Genomic DNA, 24,375 nt, shown 5'->3' on the forward strand with positions numbered 1-24,375 from the left:
AAAAATAATTAATGATTTAACTCATTCACTGCCATTGACAGTTATAGATGTCAAAAATTCATTTGAACTATTTCTATTAGTTTAATATTTTTTTCCACTTTTGTTAACAAGAATATGAAAACCTAGAATTTTTTTTATTGTACATTGAGAACAGATGTAAAAGTTGTCATTAATTGTGAGTTAACTAGTGAAGTCATGCAATTAATTACAATTAAAAAAAATAATCGTCTGGCATGATTAAAAAAAAAGATTACAAAAAATTAGAGCATCAGGCGATTAAGAATGTAATCGTATTTAATCGCATGACTTCGCTGGTTAACTCACGATTAATCACAAATTTTATATCTGTTCTAAATGTCCAATAATTTTTTCTTCTTCTTGGTTTTCATACTCTTGTTAACAAAAGTGGGGAAAAAAATCAAATAATAGAAATAGTTAAAAATGAGTTTATGGCAGTGAATGAGTTAAAAAAAAAATATATAATTTTTTTTACTCTCAGAAACTAATTTCCACAGCCAGTGTTTTTTTCCCACCTGGCACAACCTGGGCGTTGAGCAAAAGCAAAAACAAATAAAAAAGAATAATAAAAAAATAAAAAAATAAATACAAATTAATATATATATTAAAAAATATATATATAATAATAATAATAATAATAATAATAAAAAAATAAATAAAAATTAACAATAAAAATATAATAATAATAAATAAATCGGGGGGGGGGGGTGACGGCTGATCAGGCCCTACTACAGAAACCATTTAACTAAATTGAAATATTGGTTTTAATAACGTCAATCATTTCATTATACTGAACACTTGTAAATGTTCAAAACGCACACAACATTATGTTAATGAATTTATAAATGATACATTTAAATTACTGAATATTGTTCACATAAGCATGCTTAAATTTTGAAAACTGTAAACTTCTTCAAAAATGTTTTACAATACAAAATATTCTAAATACTCTGTGATTCCCACCCATGATGTACATTAGTCTTAAACAAATAATCGAATCACTCCGTTCCATCGGCAAGTGGAGCTCGTTATCTGTCCGTAGCTCTGCTGGAGACTCACCTCAGTGAAGAACACGGACAAGATAGCCAGACTGATCCAGTGGATGACGCCGGCGAATTGGGTCGCGTTGTTGACTGCACGGAAGAAGAAACACGATTGGTCAATTGACTTGCTCATGTGATCTCGGTGCCGCTATGCATGTGTACTGTATCTGCCTGTGTATTTATTGCGCTAATAAAACGTATACCAGCTGGCACTGGTCGCGTGCCCTGTGACCTTGCGCTCATGATGGACGAGCGTGTTTTAGCCAGGACAGATGATGAGGATGAATGTGACATGGGCTTGTGGTGGGTCACACCGCTTGTGTATCAAGAGTGGAATACTAATGGGACAGTTAGCTTGCAAGGTTGTGATTGATCAGTTGCCTAAGGTCAGAGGATAGAGAAGATAAACTAGCATACCATAGCTCGGACCGTCCTCACGAGAATTTAACATGACTTAATATAAAACAAATGCACAGTAGGTGAGAAAAAAAAAGTTCTCAGTGCATAATGTGTCTCAGTGCAGCGGTTTGCACATATAGTATTTTGAACCCAATATATGGTATAAGATTTTTTTAAATAAAAAAAATAAAGCAGTTCACTGCTGTTTCAACACGTGTGTGTTGTACTTGTATATAGTATTCCTCGTATTACATCACAGCACGCCTTTCCCACCTGGGATCATGTTGGAACATTCTGGGACCACTCATCTCATTAAAAGTTAAAAGATAGGAGAAGTGCAAAGATGAATAAGAAATAAGACATGACTTTCTTTGGTCTTTCTGGATGCTTTCCAAGTACTAATCACATGTATAGTATATGCTAAAAACTAAACTAAATACAGAATAGTGGCGCCTTGAGATGAGTGACCCCACTTTTTGGTGATACTGTACGAGTCGTCTTTAAGACAGTTTTTTTTTTTTTTTTTTGCTTCGGCATGGGAGCAAAAATTCGAGCTACAAAATGTGCACTGTATGGTGGCAGTAAAGTCAACTCAGAATCACTCACTTCAAAATAAGCAGCAGTTTGGTAATTTATGGACAGGATTGAAGCTGTTTAAAGTCATTCCCAGAACATAAAACAAAGACATAAAAACGATATGCTGTGTGTGTTTAATTTTTTTTTAAATTTAATGCTAACATGGAGACAAAAATTATATGTTGTGTTAAAAAGAAAGAAAGAAGTTATCTTAATGCTAACATGGAGACAAAAAATATATGTTGTGTATTTAAAAAAATGTTAGCTTAATGCTTAGATGGAAGAGACAAAAATTAGATGTTGTGTATTTTAAAAAAAAGTTAGCTTAATGCTAAGATGGAAGAGACAAAAATTAGATGTGTATTTAAAAAAAAAAAGTTAGCTTAGTGCTAATGTGGAAGAGAGAGTATAAGTTGTGTATTTAATTTTTTTTTTTTAGCTTAATACTAACATGGAAGAGACAAAAATGAGATGTTCTGTATTTTAAAAATGTTAGCTTAATGCTAAGATGGAAGAGACAAAAATTAGATGTTGCGTATTTAAACATTTTTTTTTAGCTTAATGCTAAAATAGAAGAGACAAAAATTAGAGGCGTATTTATTTATTTTTTTAGCTTAATGCTAATATGGAAGAAACAAAAAAATATATATGTTGTGTATTTAAATGAATGTTGGCTTGATGATAACATGGAAAATAACCCAAATAATGGAAAATGCCACAGACATGCTAACAATTAGTATCAATAGTCAGGGTGTTATAATCCCATAAACAACGGACATTTAAACACCAATGAACATCTTCTTCGTTTGTGTCTATCCTGACTGTATCATACTGCCCCCGCTGGCCAAGTGGAGCATACCACGATTCACAACGAAAATCACGATGCACACACTTGAATTCTTTAAATTAAATGAAGTTATTACTATATGTTTATGAAGCACACTATTATGGAGTGCTATTTTCCTTATTAAAAAACATATTACAAAATATTTTGTTGTTTTTAAGGGGGGCTTGGGAGTATTAAAAGGCATTTCCATTCTTTTAAATGGAAAAAGAGGATTTAAGGCATCTCAGGGTACCACTGTATATCAAATAAACTCGTCTTGTATGCTTTTAGTGCAGTGGTTGTAGTCCCGTGGCGACTCAGAAATGACAAACGACGCAATTACTGACTTGAATCATTATAACGATGAGTTGGCAGAAAAGTTAGCACCTTGTTCATTGCACATTCACAACAGCCGCGACACGCTACACGGCGTTTCCAGGTGCAGACAAGCGCTGACGGTCGTCAATTAAAAGGAGCAGCTGGACTCCTAAATCCGCATCTGTTTACTCACACTGCAGCAGCTTGGTGTCGACGAGCAGCTCCAGAGTCAGCAGCAGCACCACCACAACCACGCAGGCCACCAGGATGCAGTTGAAGCCGGCCGACGACAGGCACACTTGCCACAGCGCCGCCCGGCCCCCGCAGCACGGCTTCAGCCAGTTGGACCTGGGAGAGGGGAAAGAAAGATTTTTCAGCAGGCAAGGTCAACCAAAAAACAATCTATAGAAAAATACACGGATTCCAAAACAGCTTTCAGTGTGACGCAGATTAATCCATTTGCGTGCAGCATAACATCTTAATGCCGCTTCACCCTGTTTACTTTGAAACCTGGGCTCCCCAAATTGACTTGAGTCTTAAACAAATCATTCCATTTTCATCCATATCAGGGGGATTGCCATTTCCGGCCGATACAGCCCAGTGCGGTCGACGGAAATCAACGTCAAATTCGCCTCGGGCTCGCATTACGAACATCTGCTTTTGGTCATGTGACATTTGTAATTGGGGCTCAATTTACATTGACAGCAGAGGTAGGTGTTGGTCAAAATGGCTGCCCCTTGAGATGGATGAAAATGGATGAATTTGCTTAAGATTCAGGTCAATTAGTTGAGCCTAGGTTTTTAAAGTAAACATGGTGAAGCGGCGTTTAGCTGTTATGCTGCAAAGTGAAGTCAGCCCCAAGTATAAATGTTTTGAAATCTAGATTATAAACTGTCCCTCCCCCCCCCCCCCATTCGTTTGATAAGGATTTTGTTGTTGTTGAAGAATTGTATTCTACGGTAATTTCAGAAAGCTACTTTGTATTTCTTTCCTTTGCTTTTAAATGTCATTACATTGTTAATTGTTCTTTTTGCTCTGTATGTTTTCAGTTGTTTTGTGAATGCTTTTAGATGTTGTGCCTTTTGTTGCCGGAAGCACATTGAGTTACCTTGTTTATTAAATGTGCTATTTAAATAAAGTTGCCGTGCCTTAATTCTTATTCCACAAAATAAATACTAATCAGAATATCGCATTTAACGTAGTGAAACAGTCCAGCAGAAATTTCCTACCAAGGATCAATATACAATTTTGGCGTGCTATGGAAGAGCACAGAAAAAAAACTAAAAACATTTATGTCTCCATGAGACATTTGTGGAGCATTAGTGAAGAGTACGACCAAATGGCATGAGATGTAACTCACACTCTTTGAAATAGAATAATAATTCATTCAGACGTTCTCACTCAGGCCAGGCGGGAAAAGTATTAATTTAATAAAGCTGTATAAAAAATAAAAATAAAAAAAAGGCTGAAAGCAGGGAACAGGCCAATGACAGATCACTCCCAGCCCTCAAACTTAATTTGAGGGGAATCATTTAAAACCAACCTGAAGTATTTATTAGTAAGGGAGGGCGCTTCAGTGGCAAAAGTAACCGGGCGGGGGGTGGAGCTGGGTAGGGCGAATCAGCAGTCAGGTTTCCATCCAAATGTTTTGAAATTTTAATGCGAATTTTGTGAAAATGCGCAAAACGGACATGCGATTTATGCCCGTTTCCACCCGCTCTTCTTTTGCGAATATGCGCCGCGAGATGACGTTATAATGACGGAACTCTGGGACAATGGGGAGTTCCAGGTGGGAATGTTGGTTTTGACGGACTGAACGGAAGTAGTTTGTCTTGTTGGCTTCCCTCCCGCATGTAAGTGAAGTGTGTCGTTACATTGAGAGCTGATGTTAATAAAGCCATCTAAAATTGCATTATTGTTTTTTTTCTTTAATTAATTATAAAAAGAATCGTGTTTCTTCGTCTCCCCAAACATATCGTACTTTATCATCCGCCATTTATTGTGACTACAAACGTGCGTGTGACGTAGTATCGGTCAAAACGTGCGACGTATATCCGGTCTTGTAGTCGCTTATTCGCAAAACCTGTTTCCATCGCAAAATGCGCGATTTCCTTTTTTTCGATACGCTTCAAAAACCACCCCCTCCAAGCGTAAAAACTTTTTTTGCCCCCCGAATTTTTGGCGTTTCCATTTCACTTCTTTTTGGACTGTTTGAAAATTCGCATAAAAATAGGTGGATGGAAACCCACCTACTCTCAGGGTCATGGCAGGTTCGGATCAATTGGGAATGCTCATACGCGTGCATCTGACATACACACACACACAGCTACAAGGATGGAGAGGGGAAAGGCTGCTGTTGATGCTTCATGAAGACATCAACAGGCAACGGGAAGGGTAGGGGGGGCGGTGGGGGTGTAGATGGAAGGTTCGCTGACTGGAGGGCAAAGCGAGGGGATTAGATCATGAAGGCGATCAATAGCGGGTGAGATGGACGTGAGGGCGCGTCAGCTATGGGAGAACGTCCAGATGGAAGAAAGACATCAGCCACAGATAGCGAACTTTCACTCACATGTCGTTCTTTCAATCACGGAGGGACGCATGCGGTAAATTCAATTACCTTCAAGGAGGTTTGCTTTGTGTTTCATTAAGAGCTAATAAGTGTGGACTACTCGATCAACTCACTCAAGTTATTGATTGTTACACATGCACACAAAATTCCCCTTCAAAAAGAGGCCTACATTTTTTTTTTTAAATCACGATACCGTGCAAGTTGCGCAGGTCTAGCAGGCCTCTAAATGATCGATCAGAACTCTTGATTAATGTCTTGATCGCACATTTACAACAGAGCCACGTAGGTCAGCAAAAGAGCGCGGCACGCTGGGCCACAGACAATTAGATTTTCCCACAAAGTGATTCATCACCGGGAGGCGGTGAGCAAACGAGCGACACTTTTCTGCATGGCCAACACTTAGTTATTTATTCATGCGGATGCAAAGTACTGTTAACATATGGATTGTTCCACTAATTGGGCACAAAAAAGGTTAGCACATTAAAATTTCGACCAAAACATTTGAACCTTCGTTCTATGATGTAGTGCAGTGAACTACAGCCACACAGTGATGTCTTGAGACTATGGAGGAACAAAACTGCCCAAAATAAATAAATAAATGAATAAAAGTACAACTAAAGCTGGATATAAAAATATATGTCAATAATTAAAAAAATAATAATATAAATGGAAATAAAATATCAACAAAATATAATAAATAAATAAACTAGTAAAACTGAATACAAAAATAAAAAAATGATAAAAAAATATATATTAAAAAATGCGAAAATAAATAAAAAAATAAATATATAAATATAATTAAATGTTTGCTTTGCTTTGACTTTGCAAGAAAAGTTATCGTTAACAAAAACTACTGAAATGAATAAATCTAAAATTGAAAAAACATTTTAAATTCCAATCAATGCAGTGTCAACAACATTAAATAACAAAAACTAATGATTGAATAGTAATGTGAGCACGTTTTTGGAGATTTAACGGGTCTCTCAGTACTGAAGAGGAGCCTCACGCTGCCTGCGGTGAAGCTTCTCTTGATTCTCAGCATTCTGCTGAACTCAGCTGGCACGGGAGGGGGAAATGGACGCCGACTGTGAGCTTGCAGGCAACAGAGCAGTAAAGGTCAGAGGACAAAATCCACCTTACACTTCCTTTTTACTTTCTTCACTTGAGAGGCTTTGTATCTACATATCACACATGGGACCAGGATATGCTAATAAAGTGACATTTTGAGGACATCAATTTGCATACCTGCCTGTATAACAAGCACATTCAAGGTTTAGATGTAACATTATAAGCACCTAGGCATGGGCCGAAAATAGATTCTGACAGTAAGATAACGATGAGCAAAAATATTGCTGTAACATACTTTTTCCTATTAAACAGAATATATTTTATTTTTAAAGAAAATACGGAAAATTTGGTAGATTAACAAACTTTGAGCTATTTTGAGAACAAATCCATAGGCTGCTCATGTTGGCCTTGGGGCTAACTAGTACTCGCTGGTACCATGTTTTTTTTTCCACATTTATCTAGGAAATCAATTTGCATACCTGCCTGTATAACAAGCGCATTCAAGGTTTAGATGTAACATTATAAGCACCTAGGCATGGGCCGAAAATAGATTCTGACAATAAGATAACGATGAGCAAAAATATTGCTGTAACATACTTTTTCCTATTAGACAGAATATATTTTATTTTTAAAGAAAATACGGAAAATTTGGTAGATTAACAAATTTTGAGAACAAATCCATAGGCTGCTCATGTTGTCCTTGGGGCTAACTAGTACCCGCTGGTACCATGTTTTTTTTTCTTCACATTTATCTAGGAAATCAACTTTCATACCTGCCTGTATAACAAGCACATTCAAGGTTTAGATGTAACATTATAAGCACCTAGGCATGGGCCAAAATTAGATTCTAACAGTAAGATAACGATGAGCAAAAATATTGCTGTAACATACCTTTTCCTATTTGACAGAATCTATTTTATTTTTAAAGAAACTACGGAAAATTTGGTAGATTAACAAACTTTGAGCTATTTTGAGAACAAATCCATAGGCTGTTCATGTTGTCCTTGGGGCTAACTAGTACCCACTTTTTTGCACATTAATCTAATCTAATTTATGCACATTAGACAATATAGCAAAAAAGCATCCAAGTATGCTCTGAATACATCATTGTAAAGCCTTGTTTTACTACTACAGATGATGTACAGTATAGGTTCTCAGCAATTCAGTTTTTCGTGCATCTTCCACTAAGGACTGACACGGCAGCGGGGACACAAAGCGCTAGTCTTCGCCACAGAAATGGACCACAGAGTCTAAGCAAATGAAGATGGATCGGGCTCCATGTGTGTAGTAACAGACAAGCTGTCCTTGATAAATAGGTTTTCGCCAGGACACTCCATCGCTCCTCGCTCTCAGCCTAAAAAGCAATCTCGCACTTTGCATGTCTGTGAATATTAACAAACCCTTAAACCCGCCACTCTCAAATGTCATCTATTGTGTCGCACATGGGGCCAGGCAGGCGGGACAGCTTGATAAAGAGGACTGTTCCTATGAGTGTTTGAGATGGGGGGGAGGTACGAAGAGCAACATCTTGCTCTTTTCGGGCATCTATAAACACAGTAGCAGGTAACTGTATGTCATGGTGAAGTGAATGGGCCAAGGAAAAACATTACATTTGAATGTAGGTTTACATAAAGGAGGAGAATTATTATTATTTTTTAAAATTCTCGCTATTTTGGGAAGCAGACGGCGCTGTGGTTACTTTAAATGCACAATACTGCCACTTACAGGACTGGAATGGAACAGTATCAGGATGAGTGTTTTGGGTTATTCGGCCTAAAAGGTCAAAATAATTTAGAGGGATTATGTAAAGAAGCAATTAACTGACCAATTTTATGGTTTATTGTCAATATTTATTATTATTTTTAATTATGGCTATCGTAGTTAACGTCGAAGGCGTTGCCACTTAGGCATAATAACACTTCCATTATTCGCTAAAGTGATGTAATGTTTTGCAACTAGGAGAGCCAACGTTACGGCGTGAATAGAATTTTAAAAAAATAACGCTTTCATTATTCGGCGTCATAACAATAAAATAATCCAAAATATTGTGAGTTTTGTTCTAATATTTTCAGACTATGATAAGCACGTCTGCACATGTCCACATAAATTTTTGGTGAGACTCTATCACGGTTTTCGTATATATCCCACCATATTGGACCGGTTGCACAGAACTATACAGTGCACGTTCGACAGTCAACAATTAGTTTTTATTTATTTTAACTCATTCACTGCCATTAATTCATAAATAAATAAAAAAGATTATTAAAAATTCAGGAGATAAATTTTTTTTTAATTGTAATTCATCTCATGACTTCACTAATCAACTCACGATTAATCAGCAATTTTATATCTGTTCTAAATGTACAATATAAAAAAAATTCTAGGTTTTTATACTCCTTTTATATTACTACTTTTCATACATAAGTGGAAAAAATGTTAAACTAATAAAAAATAGTTAAAATGAATTTTTGACGTTTATAGCCGTCAATGGCAGTGAATGAATTAAAAAAAAGAAAATAAAAGATTATAAAAAATTCACGGAGTCAGGCGATTATAATTTTTTAAAATTGTAATTAATCGGTTTTCATACTCTTGTTAAAAAAAGTGGGGAAAAAAAGGTTAAACTAATAGAAATAGTTCAAATAAATTTTTGACGTTTAAAGCCGTCAATGGCAGTGAATGAGTTAATATAATTTATTTATTTATTGTTTAATTTATTATTTAAAATACATATATTTTCCCGAAGAATATAAAACCTGAGATGGTTACGAGCGCCATCTAAATGATGGCAATACTTGACAACATTTGGCATTTTTTATAGCACAAAAGACCAGGAACAGGATACAGGGTATGCCATCATTTTGATACGTAATCATCTTAAACTTTTTTTTCTTCTAACAGGGAGTTAGATGCCATTGAAATTTGCACTTTATTTACACACATTCACATTCATACCATTAGATCATTTAGAGACTAACAATGTCCAACAATCATCACATGGAGCTGTTGGTAGTGATGTGAATGGAGAAAAAAAAAAGTGGATGAAGGTTGTTTGCTCCAATCCCACATCCTTCCTTTTTATCCCCACTCCACTTCGCTCTCTCCTCCAGTCAAAGCGGCAGTTTGACCCACATGAACCATCTGTCATTGCTGTGTGCCTCACACCTCTCAGTCTGACCCCTGGACATCAACGGCATATGCTGCTGCTGTTGCTGCTGTGGGCAGCCAGCTGAGATGCGGATGAAAAGTCAGGACAAGCGCACGCGGAGAAGATATGACAGAAGTCGGGGGGCTCCACCAAGTCTGGAGGTCACAGCAACCAGTCCGGATAATAGCAAGCTAATGCTTAGCTCGTTTTGGCCGTAATTACAAAAAAGGTCAAGCAGAATCACGCTTTGGGGCTGAAATGGGGTCGTAGTCAAGGTGAGGGAATTTTGAACAATTCTAAATAAAAGTCAGTGCAAGCACAAAACCTTAAAAAAAAAAATCGAATTTAATACATTTTGCAGAAACAATTTGCACGCCATTGTTATTTACGTCACACCGCATTCAGTGCGTAGTGACGTAGAATGGTGAAAAGCCTATCAAGAAAGCAAGTTAAGCCTCGTCGCGTTCCTAAACAAACAACATGCGATCGGGAGAGTCACCCTCCCCCGCGCCGTGCTCTCGTCATTCACCAGACGCATCCAAGAATTTTGATCGTCCCTTTAGGAACGCTACGGAGGCTTACCTTGCTTTCGTTTACACGCGTTTCACAGCCGCCATTCTACGTCACTACGCACTAAATGCTTTGCGACGTAAATAACAATGGCGGCGTACGTCCAAGTAACATTTCTATAAAATGTATAAAACTGGAAATTATTTTTGAAAAATGAATCTCATAGTTATGTTAGTAACAACCAAGTAAATAATATAGAGCAAGTTTGTCATGACAGTCGGGGTTCCTTTCAATGTGTCTGTTAGAAAGGGAAAAAATGTCAAGAAAAGCCTACTGGAACATTTGAAATGAATATGGGGGTTGATCAGAGTAAGTTAAAATTAGCAATAGATTGATGGGTTGTTTTTTTCAGGACTGACACCGAAACAGATTGTTAGTAACCAATATTATATTACAATATTCACTTTCACTTCAAGGGAAAATAGTGACGTAAAAATAATAATAATAATAAAATAAAAAATCCTACAACTCTTAACTTTGTTAAAAAAAATCATCAAATGTTGAACAACTTTTAAGATTTGCAAAATATTGACTTTTTTTTTAAATCTTAGTCAAAAGACATTTCTTAAAAAGTGAAATAAATAATAGAGTAATAGTGTAATAGTTAAATAATAAAGCTAAATAAAAAAGTAAATAGCTCTTGTTTTCTATAGTAAATAAAGTTTTCAAAAACATCAAAATATCCGAAATCTTAGTTTTAATTTCAAACAAAAAGAAAAAGTACAAAGACTTTCAATGCTCAGCATCTCTTACAAAGTTAACAAACAATTTAAATAAATACTTCCCTGAAGTTAACACAGTTTTTAATTGATCTATAATTGGCACGTATGAGTCTTCAAAAAACGCATGATGTGTGATGATAGGTTCATTTGGAACACAGCCACATCCCAGTTCTAAGAGGGTGTGTACACTTATGCAATCACATTATTTTAGTTTTTTATCTTAATCCCCCCCCCCCATCCCCAATAGAATTGTACTGGCTATAAATAAGGTTAATGGTGGCAAATCATTTCTCATTGCTCTCTTTTTTTCCATCACAAAATTCAAGGGTGTGCAAACTTTATAATCACTCTTCCAAATGCCATTACCAACAAACTCATCCAAAATAGACCGGTCATAACCCCTATTAAGGCAGCGCTAAGTTGTCACTATCAGGGTGCTAAGATGATGCAGTCTTGCTTGACATGAATCAAGACAATAATGATTTGACTGTGGCGTGAAATCACATCTTGAACCCGCGCGCAGGAGACGGTTGCAGCCAAATTCTATTAATAATTCCATCCAGCTCACCGCTGCACACAATCCGCGAGTACCGCTTGTGCCCCATGTGGTCGGCAAGAACATCCACCTCCCACATCATCGCCCACGTCTCCTGATGAAGAGCACTGCCAAGCTGCCGAGCAAGACTAAACGTGCTTCTGTGTGCTCTTCCGCTCCTTTCCGAGCGCAGCCAGATACAAAAGCAAACATCAAATATTGAGGCGTTCGGCAACATGAGGGTTTTCGTTTAGAAGAACGGTACTTCAAACGTGATTCTCTTTAACCAGAGGTCTCAATCAGACACAAAAAAAAAAGGGGGGGGGGGGTCATTACAAGGTGACAAAGTACGGAAGCGTATTGCATTCAACAGGGGGGAAAAAAAGTGCTGTTTTTCTGACTAATTTTTGGGGGGAGCTTTGTTTTTGGGAGTATTTTTTTCTGTTTTATCGAAAAAAATTTTTTAAATTTTTTTCTGTTTAAAAAAATATTATTTTCCTCTGTTTTTCTGGATATTTTTTTTTCAGTTTTTCTGAGTAATTTCCCCCTGTTTTATAAAATAACTATTTTTCAGTTTTTCTGAATATTTTTTTTTCTGAATATTTTTTTTTTCTGAATATTTTTTTAAAAAGAGTTTTCCCTCAGAGATTAGAGAACAAACCACAATACAGTATACACATTCATTCCTTTATTGAGAGCCAGTAAGTAAACATGACCATCAAATTGCATATGGAGGTATGCGGAAAAGTGTCTGCTTCCGCTATTAGTGAGTCACTTGGAGTAAAAAAAAAAAATACACTTACTATAATAAATTAAAAAAAAAACAGTTTTTTAAAAATAATTTCCCCCCTGTTTTTTCTGAGTCATTTTTCCTCCTGTTTGTCTAAGTATTTTTTTTCATCCTGTTTTTGGTATATATATATATTTTTTTTACAGAAAAAAAATATTAATTTAATTAATTAATTTTTTTTTTTTTACAGAAAAAAAAAATTAAGTAAAACAGACAATAATTTTTTTTTTTTCAAGTGAATGCAATATGCTTCCGTATTATTGTTTTATGCAATAACACAAAAAAATACTCTAAAAAAACAAAGCTCCCCCAAAAAATTTGTCAGAAAAACAGGATTTTTTTTCTCCAGGTGAATGCAATACGCTTCGTAATTTTTCAAAAAATACTAATTTTCAGCTTGTTTTTTAGATTTTTTTTTTTTACAGAAAAAAAATATTCAGTAAAACAGACAATTAAAAAAATACTAAAAAAACAAACAAAGCTCCCCCCAAAAATTAGTCAGAAAAACAGGAGTTGTTTTTTTTCCCAAGTGAATGCAATCTGCTTCCGTAAAAGCATGTCTAGAATGTAAATGACATTTCTGTCTGGGAAATCCCAGCACCTCCTCTAACTGCAAGCTTTATTGTACTCGCCTTGTGTGAAGAAAAGCGCCTGCGTCATTCCTATGATGCAATACATGCGTCACTCAGGCTGCCACGACCGGTGACGGTCTTTTTCCACACAGTGTGCATGTGAAGGTGTGCAAGACTGCAACAACAGGTTTGACTTTGTGCCGGTAATCAGAAATGCCAATCTAAAATGCTCAGAGGAAATACCGTAAAGGGTTTTCCTCTGCTCACCCTGGAGGCACGTTGGTTAGCATCGAAACTAAAGTGGTCGGAAAATGCGGAAAAGGTTAGACAGAAATTTGCTGAAATTCATCACCTAAATTGTTAGTGGAGGTGCAACTGAACCCCACAACCCATTCGGACCCACTGTTTGATTAGTCACGTTTGTTGGTTGTTGGCTACATCACCTGGCCTGGAAGAAAATATTAAATACATTAATTAATAAAGAAGTAGGTCAAACTTTTACAAGTGTATACTGTAGCTATTTTCGTACGCCAAATAGTTTCCTTGAGGAAACTTGATGCCGGGCCTCAATTGCTCATTGCATCATCCACTTATACTCTCCCCAAATCTACTGTGTGGATATAAAAGTTTACACACCCCTGTTTAAATGACTTTCATGGTTCGTTCGATCGCGTAGCATTTCCTGGACATTCTCTAAACAGTCTTTAAAGACCATTCTGACTGTTCTGTTTTAAACAGTCTCTAAACACTGTTAAGTAGGGATAGACCGATAATCGGGCCGGTAGATAATCTGCGCCGATATTTATCATTTTATGAATATCGACATTGGCCTCTTTTTTTGTTTTGATGGACGATATATTAAAAACTGCCTGCGGCTAACCTAATAGCTGTTTTTTAGCGGCTAATTGGGAGTTATCCCAGGGTTAACGTGTGAGCTAACAGTTAGCTCGCCAATTAGCAGCTATTTGGGGGTTAGCGTGCGGGTGAATGGTTATCCCGCAAGCTAACCGTTAGCTCGCAAATTAGCGGCAATTAGCCCGCGAGCTACCTGGCTAGCTCGCAAATTAACTGCTATTAGGTTAGCTCGTGAGGTAACGGTTAGCTCGCGGGCTAACCTAATAGCCGTTTTTTAGCGGCTATTTGGGAGTTATCCCGGGGTTAGCGTGTGGGTGAATAGGTAGCCCGCAAGCTAACAGTTAGCCCGCGAATTAGTGGCTATTTGGGAATTGGCATAATAATGCAAAAGCTGATAGCAAACAAAAAACTTTTAACATGTTGCAAATCACAAAAGCTGTTTAATAAACATGTGCTTGAAGGCATTTAAGCAGTCAAGTGCTAGAGTTGTTATTATTATGTTATTATTAAAAATTTTGACACCAATTTTTTTCCCCTGCAAATGTAATATCGGCTTCAAATATCGGTTATCGGCCTCCCTGACTACCGATAATCGGTATCGGCCCTGAAAAAAGCATATTGGTCTATCTCTACTATTAAGAGAGAACCATTAAGACTGTTTAGAGAACACTGGTCATTCGTCCGGGAAAGGCGTGTCCTGGACTGAGCCAACAGCCGGCCGATAATTGTGATAAGAAAAAGATGACCTTAGACCTAAAAATAACTCTCCTTGTTTTCTGACGAGACATCGCCACTGAGAATAGAAACTTCACTGAGCGCGGAAATGGAACCAGCAAACGACTATCTGATATAATGATAATAATAAATGAATGCAAATTCAGGACTCATAGGAGGACTCCAACACGAAATGTGACGATACGAATGTAATAACGAGTAATGGAGAGCGTGACGGCAGGATAGATGATCAGCAATCCCACCTCATTAAGGATAAAGCACATTCAGGCAACAACAGGCCACAATATTACTCAAATGTTCATAATTGGGGTGGCAACATCAGTCATTGTGTGATTACATTTGGGGCTTTTGAGCATACAAATTAGTGAGAGCGGGATCTGATTATAATGATTAATCTTGCTCATTTACCGCTTCTGTGTGATCTCTGATCCGACAGTGAAAAAAATCAAAGTGTAGCTCCGTCTAGCTCGAATCTTGCGACGCGAGCTATGACATTGCGCTATATTTTTGGTTTTTTAAAGGATTTTAAGTTGTAATTAGCGGAGAAGCGTCAATGGTAAAGTCAATTGGACCTGTGAGTACGCCGATGGCGGCCATCTTAAATACAATATGAATCCTTGCTTTCATTTTAAAAAAATACTCCGATTTTTAAATTAACTCATTCACTCCCAGCCATTTCCACTGAAGCAATCCCCTTCACTCCCGGGTGTTTTACTGGATTTTGACAGATTTTGCAAGTCTCACAGAATATTGTGTTCTATTGCTATAGAAAGATTAGAGTCTCTTCTTTCATCAGGAAAAAAAGTACATTTCTATCTGTTTCTGTTTTGCAGCAATTAGCATTTGAATATAGCTAAATTTCATCACTATTTACAAATCTATTTAGAATTGTAGTAGTAATTGTAGAGTAATTGAGGTTTTTTTTTCAACGTGGCTCTGGTTAATTTCCTTTGCTCTTCTGCCACCTGCTAGCCGTTTGTGTAATAATTACCATTTCTTCAACCGTTCTTTGCAGTTCTGTATGCTCTAGCATAAAAAAAAAAAAAAAAAAAAAAAAAAAACGTATAAATACGCCTTTGGGAAACTTAAAACATTTAAAATAGAACATATTTATACTTTTTTGGGATATCATTTACACATTGTGTTTGTTTGGACAATAAAGCAATTTTGACTATAATTTGGAACTGTGGTTTGGCAAAGCTACAAAGACAAATTTTTGTTCAATACAAAAATCAAGCCATTTACTGACCAAATGTGCAGTGAGTAATCGAGACTTTTAGAAACATACCCCTCTCTGTTGTCCTCTTCATCCGGGTTTGAGATGAGCTGAGATCCAGCGAGGGATACATCCAGGGCGGCCAGAGGCAAGTCTCTATAGGTGAAGCTAACCAGCTGGACCGGGGCCACGCACTGGCTTTCCTCCTCCACCTGCTGGGAGATCACCTCCAGCTCGGAGGAAGCGGCTTGAGGGGGGGCCCTGTCGCACCAGCGCACAACAACGGCAAGTGTTAGAGTCCCTGGCACAGAGTCACAAAGTCTCGGAGAATGTTCCGGACAGTTAAATGCGATTTCACTCGTCTGGACCTCATTAAATGAAGAAGCCTTATTTTACTACTAAAATTACACCACTGGATTTAGGTGTTAGCAAATGAGGATGTGTTGGCTGGAAGGATGTCTAATTCTGATAAAATAAAGTGTAAACATGCTCAGACATTTGTTACTCCTAGGGTGCTTGGATTTTCCGTTATTATTTGTATGCTACTCAATATTAAGCATAATAAGCATTATTTGCTTAAATGTAGTAACGTTCCACACCACCCTTGAAATAAGTTAAATCCACGATACAAAAATAGGCGACAGCCTAAACCCATACACACTTTTATTAAATGAATCTACGGGTGTCATTTTCTGTAAGTGTAAAAAAAAAAAAAAAAAAAACAGGATTGAAGAGGATTTAACATTCAACATTATTCAGCAAAAACTAGGATGAGCTTGAAATAGGCCTACTTCCTGTTATCACTGTTCTTCATTCAATTAAATTCTTTATTTGAAAGGGATAATGTGAAGCATATAGAGGTAATAGCTAATGCTAATTTTCAACTCCAGTCCCCAGTTGGGCTCTTCCACAGCAGAAGAATATAAAATGCGAAAGATATATCAATAAAAAGCAAAAGGCCGAAGAAACCGCACAATTCAAAATCAATAATCCAATATTACATTAATAGTATATGACATAAAACCTACACTAAGCAATTAAAAAAACAAAAAAACAAAACAAATGGATTTTATTTCTGATAGCAGTTTGTTCCAGAGTTGACAACTCTTATAAGAGAAAGATGACTGTTCAAAAATTGTCCTGCAGAAAAGGGATGTTTCTTTCAAATCTTCACAATGTTAAATGAATAGTGTGGCACCATCTAGTGGTCAACAGTGGAATTACATCCAATTATTATTATTTTTTTTTTTAACAGGGTTGAGTTTTAAAACTATTTTTGTTTTGTTTACATTTTGATTTTTGTTTTGTCTACATTTTTTTGTCCAGTAAAAGGTGAAAACTGACAACAGCATTATCGTTTTAATATTTACAACAAGATGCAATAAAAGCTCAGATTTCCTGCTTCTTCACGTGACACTGAATGACACACAAGCCGTCTTTGCACATCACATATCCTTTGTAAGGTCAGCTGTCATTTTATCCGCCAACAAGGTCTTGAAATTTAAATACAGGGGGGTGGGGGGGATTGTGAGGGGACGAGCTGAACCAATGGGGAACAAGGAGAAGTCACCCTACAACAGGGGTCTCACGTGGCTTGGCGGTGGTCCAGCGTAGCCCGTGCGGAGACGTGAATAACACCAGTGATCAACAGCAGGGCAAAGTCATTGATTACGAGACAAAGATGGCGTCTTGGTATATTGTACACTTTGTGTGCTGGGTTGAAGGTGGATGAGCAGAAGCACCTTTTCTGTTAAATGTTAATGTAAGCAGTCCTAGAAAGAAAAATAGCTTTTTTCCTCTTTGCTTGGCCTGATTCTTGATGAGAAGCACTTTCATGGACTCCTTTGAAAGGTTTCTTTCAATTGAGCGAGATCGTCACACACATGTTGCCGTCACAACCCCAAGTCTTGACGGGATTGCAGTGAAACAACCAAAACGGAATCTCGCATGCGCTTGGCACCTCGAGCCGCCGGCGACCAGGACACTAATCAGTCATGACAGACAAACTGTTTAGTGCATCAAAACCACATTTCCGGCCAATCAGAGAGCGGGCCAGCAGCCATTATGACCGCAGCCCAGCAGAGTGGCTGCTTGCCATCTCGACACGACTTCACATCTCAATACTTGGCTTCTCTTTAGCGGTGCGGGCGAGGACATTCCACAAATTGTATGTGATACCAGTAAGCACAAGGATAGAGTCCAAAAAGCTGCATAAACAATTTAATAGATGTGTACATTATTTTATCTATTTATTTATTGTATTTAAAAAAACACAAAAAATAAATTAACAAAAGTGGAAAAAATGTTTAACTAATAGAAATAGTTAAAATAATTTTTTGGACGTCTATAGCCGTCAATGGCAGTGAATGAGTTAAAGTGGAAGTCAACCATAAACATTTCTTGACAATAATAGGTTATATGTGACCTCAATAGTCTAAACATGACATTCTGATGAATATTAAATTTTTGGAACTTGAGTTATGAAACAAAATCCAGCTGTTCTTATCCATCTTAGGGGGCGGCCATTTTGCCACTTGCTGTCCACTGAAGATGACGTCAATTTTGCTCAGTGCTCAGGCAACAACCAATCAGAGCTCACCTGTTTGTTTGTTTTTAAGCTTTGCTGTGATTGAAAAACATTTTTTTAAATTAGTTTTCACTTCATATTTGAGAGACAACTGCAACTTAATCTGTGTTGTGAGAGTAATCACTGCCCGTGATTGGGTCCCTGAGTGTAAGAGCAATTCATAAATCTCGATGCGGGACGTACAAGATCTAAAGTCGCAATCATTCTGGGATTCATATTACAAAAAATAAATAAATAAATCATACAGGCATTAAAAGAATTTGACCAATTTATATGTTCTATGTAGCCCCACTAGTCTAAATATGGTATTCTGGTTAATATTGTGTTAGTGCAATATGAGTTAAGCAGCAAAATCCAGTTGTTTATAATCCATCTCAGGCGGCGGCCATTTTGCCACTTGCAGTCGATTGAAGATGACATCAATGTTGCTTAGGGCTCAGGTAACCAATCACAGCAAAGCTTAAAAACAAACAAACAGGTGAGCTCTGATTGGTTGTTGCCTGAGCACTGAGCAAAATTGACGTCATCTTCAGTGGACAGCAAGTGGCAAAATGGCCGCCCCCTAAGATGGATAAGAACGGCTGGATTTTGTTTTATAACTCAAGTTCCAAAAATGTAATATTCATCAGAATGTCATGTTTAGACTATTGAGGTCACATATAACCTATTATTGTCAAGAAATGTTTATGGTTGACTTCCACTTTAACTCATTCACTGCCATTGACGGCTATAGACGTCAAAAAATGTATTTTAACTATTTCTATTAGTTTAACATTTTTTCCACTTTTGTTAATTTTTTTTTTTAATCTTTTTTTATTTTTATTTTTTTTTAATTAGGGGCGTCAATTTTTTGATTGTAATTAATCGCATGACTTCACTAGTTAACTCACGATTAATCAACATTTTTTTATCTGTTCTAAATGTACAATAAAACAAAATTTCTAGGTTTTCATACTCTTGTTAACAAAAGTGGGGAAAAAAACGAATAGAAATAGTTCAAATGAATTTTTGACGTCTATAGCCGTCAATGGCAGTGAATGAGTTAAAGACCAAGTACAAATCCCGGTTGTGAATGAAACCCCATTGAAGTCATCCACTGATTGATTTTCAACACGTGACAAGTTGTTTGCGCCTTGGCAGACGTTTGCCCTCTCCAGGTGCTCTTGTTGAAACTTTTTGCTTTTCTCTTTCAATTGGAAGCGACCGTCAGTGTCATTGTTACTGAGTGCTAAGAGTGGCCGTATTTCCAGCCGGCTGTCTGGACGACCGCCACTTTGCCCAATAAGTTTGCATCCAGACACTTGGCTGCTGCTTGAAGCGCAGCAATTCACTGTCTTGATATCATCAGCAAACCAAGACAAATGTGCCAAATCAATTACACGGGGACAGGCCGCACTCCCCGGCAGTAGATCAGACACAAGCTCCCGACAGCGACGACATTATTTGCAGGATGGCAGCATTGTTGCCCTGACCTGGACTCCCTGTACAATTTATTGTTAACCAAGGAACAATGGCACTTCCATGTAGTGTATTTTTCTCCATAGGCCGACATGAAAAAATGAGTTTTAGCCTGAAAACGGGTCGCCAACATCTGGACATGGACACGTAAAGTACATAATATTATTGGTTTAATATTTTGTTTTCAATATGACAAAATAAATGATGGGAGAATCCAAACCGCCAGACAGAACGAAATCCGTCTAATGCTGATGCTTTTAATGACACTGTTATTGAGGTGTTAGATTCAAAAGTTTATTTTGTGTTTTATCTCCAATTACCCCAAAATTAATGAAATTGGTGCTGATCGATCGGTGCACACCTACAATGAATTCTAATATTTTGTGTATGATAAAATAATGGAAACACACCCTTAGATGAAGTGCATTGTAGGTCTCAAACCGTTGCAAAGAATTCAACAACAATGTTTTTTTTCTATTTTGAGAAATTTCCTGGCAACAAGAAGTTGCGACCATTAAAATGTCTGGCGAACGTTTTTTTTTGGGACAGTTGCGACCTTGAACGAACCATTAACCCAAAATGGTCCCCAGGGGGGCCTGCTCTGAAAATACGTCTACAGTGATGGGCTATTGTGATTTCCTAGGAATGATGTTTTAGTGAGCATTTAAAAATGTAACCAAGGATTTATAGATTCTTTTTTTTTCTCTCTCTCACTTTCCTTTCTTTTCTTTGGTCCTTCCTCGGGTCTCCTGACGGCCTCACGACTCTGGCTGGAAGTGTTCGGTTTAGGTGAACGGTATGGGATTTTGTAATAGGTTTTAGGTGAGCTAATGAATGCACACTCACACGCACGCACGCACGCACGTACACATTCTCACCCACATACAAAAGAAAAAGAAGAAAAAAAGAGAGAGAGCAATGATGATGACATGTCAAATCGGTAAAATTACCGAATGAACAATACTGAGCTCTCTAGAAAAAACAAACAAAAAGATTTATAGATTCTAAAGTCTTGCATATTGATATTTATTATTATTGGTAATGATATATTTATTGGTAATTGAAGCAAATTTGCTATTTCAGAAGTGCGTACGTAACTGGTACCTCTTTGCATCATAAGGTAGGTGAGACATATTCTCCATTGATGTGAAAGGCAGAATCATAAAAACGCAAATACTTTTGGACCCTAAAAAAAAACCCTCTCACGCCACAACAGGGATGCTACAGTGCGAGGGGCATCCTGTCAAACAGAATCAGGGTTCAAATAACTCCAAAACCCTTTGTCAACGTTAAAACTTTCCCATCTGTCGCCTCACTTGCTGGCTGTGGGCTTGACTGAAGCGCACTCATAAGCAGTCATCACCTTCCCGCTATTATCTACTTAAAGATGATTGGCCGCAGTACAGACGTTGCGCTCCCGACTGTTCTCGGAACCCTGCGCCTTTAACCAGAGAACACAGCTGACTGAACCCATTTTGGATTCACCTCCCCCCACCCCTCAAGTCTGTTCCACTCCACACCACCTCCCCCTCCCCTCCTTTCTACCTTCTCTTAGCACGGCTGCCATCAGAATGCAGGGCTTGTCTGCAGGACCACACACACACACACACATACACACGCACGCGCACACACGCACATACACACACACACACACACACACACACACACACACACACACACACATGGAGTAATTATTAATAAGAGAAGATGACAAGTGAGCATCCCTCATGAATGCTTAGAGGTGTCGGCAGACAGGAGATGACTGATATATTATACTGTAGATGAGGTCCAACCCCACCGTGTTGGCAGGTCCTCACAGGAGAATATGCCGGTCCCATCGAGCTAATCAGGACCCACCAAGATGGAGGTGCCCTTTGCACGAGACGGCGTGCTCATCAATAGAGATTCGGGATTTTGCACCCTCTCAGAATAAGAGACGCACGCGTCGGGGGTACTTACTGGTGGTTGCTCATGTTGAAAGGCTTCCGACGGACGTTGGCACTAAATCAGGCCAGGTGTAAAATGATAGTCACAGCGACAGTGACCTGGCTCGGCTCCTTTCACACCTTTGGAAAATACAGGAAAAAAATGTACATGGTGTATCACATGAATAGCATACACTAGGAATTGTACTATATTTGCAAAAAGATACGTCAAATAATGATTCAATGTACACGCAAATGCATGATTACCAACACTCTAAAAACTGTTGGGTCAAAAGTAACCCAATTTGGGTCAAAAATGGACTAATCCACTACTTGGGTCAATTTTACCCAATTTTTTTTTTGGTTGCTTTGCACAAGACAACCACCCGCCCCCAAATGCTTATTTTGTATTAAACACTCCCAAAAATTGGGTAGTTTTTTTAAATATAAAAAAAAAATGGGGTCATATTGTACTACCCCCCCAAACAAAAAAAAACCTGGGATAATTCTTTGGACAAATATGTCTAAAAATAAAATCGCCCAATTTGGTTAAAAAATGGAATGATCCACTATTTGGATCAATTTCACCCTTTTTTTTGAGTCACTTGGCACAAAACAATCCCCCCCAAAATGGTAATTTTGCATGAAACAAAAAAAATTGGGGTCATTTTGTATACACAAATATAAATAAATAAAAATGGGTCATTTTGTACTACAAAAGAACAAAACAAAAACCGGGAGAATACTTTAGACAAATTGATCCAAGTAGCGGATCGGTCCATTCTTGGCCCAAAGTGGGTTATTTCTGGCCTAACTGTTTTCAGAGTTAGGTCAAAAATAGCACAATTGGAGTAAAAAAAAAAAAATTGGGCCAATCCACTACTCTGACCAATTATCTGAATTGCTTTGCATAAACAACCTCCCACCCACCCCCCAAAAAATTGTCATTTTGTATGAAACACCCCCCCCCCCCAATAATTGGGTCATTTTGTATATACAACAATAAATAAATACGTAAAATTGGGTCATTTTGTACAAACAAAAAAACTACGAGGATACTTTAGACAAATTGGCCCAAGTAGTAGATCGGTCTCAAAAATAAAATAACCCAATTTGGGTAAAAAAATGGAATGAGCCACTATTTGGATCAATTTCACCCTTTTTTTGAGTCACTTGGCACAAAACAATCCCCCCAAAAATGGTAATTTTGCATGAAACAAAAAAAATTGGGGTCATTTTGTATACACAAATATAAATAAATAAAATTGGGTCATTTTGTACTACAAAAGAACAAAACAAAACAAAAACCGGTAGAATACTTTAGACAAATTGATCCAAGTAGCGGATCGGTCCATTCTTGGCCCAAAATGGGTTATTTCTGGCCTAACTGTTTTCAGAGTTAGGTCAAAAATAGCACAATTGGAGTAAAAAAAAAAAATTGGGCCAATCCACTACTCTGACCAATTATCTGAATTGCTTTGCATAAACAACCTCCCACCCACCCCCAAAAAAATTGTCATTTTGTATGAAACACCCCCCCCCCCCCCCCCCCCCAATAATTGGGTCATTTTGTATATACAACAATAAATAAATACGTAAAATTGGGTCATTTTGTACAAACAAAAAAACTACGAGGATACTTTAGACAAATTGGCCCAAGTAGTAGATCGGTCTCAAAAATAAAATAACCCAATTTGGGTAAAAAAATGGAATGAGCCACTATTTGGATCAATTTCACCCTTTTTTTGAGTCACTTGGCACAAAACAATCCCCCCAAAAATGGTAATTTTGCATGAAACAAAAAAAATTGGGGTCATTTTGTATACACAAATATAAATAAATAAAATTGGGTCATTTTGTACTACAAAAGAACAAAACAAAACAAAAACCGAGAGAATACTTTAGACAAATTGATCCAAGTAGCGGATCGGTCCATTCTTGGCCCAAAATGGGTTATTTCTGGCCTAACTGTTTTCAGAGTTAGGTCAAAAATAGCACAATTGGAGTAAAAAAAAAAATTGGGCCAATCCACTACTCTGACCAATTATCTGAATTGCTTTGCATAAACAACCTCCCACCCACCCCCAAAAAAATTGTCATTTTGTATGAAACAACCCCCCCCCAATAATTGGGTCATTTTGTATATACAACAATAAATAAATACGTAAAATTGGGTCATTTTGTACAAACAAAAAAACTACGAGGATACTTTAGACAAATTGACCCAAGTAGTAGATCGGTCTCAAAAATAAAATAACCCAATTTGGGTAAAAAATGGAATGATCCACTATTTGGGTCAATTTGACCCAACTTTACGTGTTGTTTTGTACAAATCCCCCAAATTGGTCATTTTGGGTTATTTTGTACAAAATGACTCAATTTTGGTTGTTTACTTGATTCATATACCCAGAAAGCTGGGTCAAATTGACCTAAGTAGTGGATTGG

The 24,375-nt window shown here is 37.4% G+C and overlaps 1 protein-coding gene across 4 annotated transcripts in view; it reads right to left on the bottom strand.

Annotated features, from left to right (window-relative positions):
* Window positions 1–24,375, bottom strand: part of tmem266 (transmembrane protein 266) — a 33,415-nt gene that overhangs the window by 6,783 nt on the left and 2,257 nt on the right. For all 4 annotated transcript variants that reach the window (XM_077567592.1, XM_077567594.1, XM_077567593.1 and 1 more), the window contains 4 exons: window positions 21,965–22,071; window positions 16,033–16,221; window positions 3,374–3,528; window positions 1,078–1,151 (listed from right to left, as the gene is read on the bottom strand). In XM_077567592.1, the coding sequence (XP_077423718.1) occupies window positions 1,078–1,151; window positions 3,374–3,528; window positions 16,033–16,221; window positions 21,965–21,978 (432 nt within the window). In that variant the 5' untranslated portion in view covers window positions 21,979–22,071. The remainder of the gene's footprint in view (window positions 1–1,077; window positions 1,152–3,373; window positions 3,529–16,032; window positions 16,222–21,964; window positions 22,072–24,375) is intronic.

Source organism: Vanacampus margaritifer, chromosome 6 (genome assembly GCF_051991255.1).
Source record: "Vanacampus margaritifer isolate UIUO_Vmar chromosome 6, RoL_Vmar_1.0, whole genome shotgun sequence".
NCBI classification, from domain to species: Eukaryota; Metazoa; Chordata; class Actinopteri; order Syngnathiformes; family Syngnathidae; genus Vanacampus; species Vanacampus margaritifer.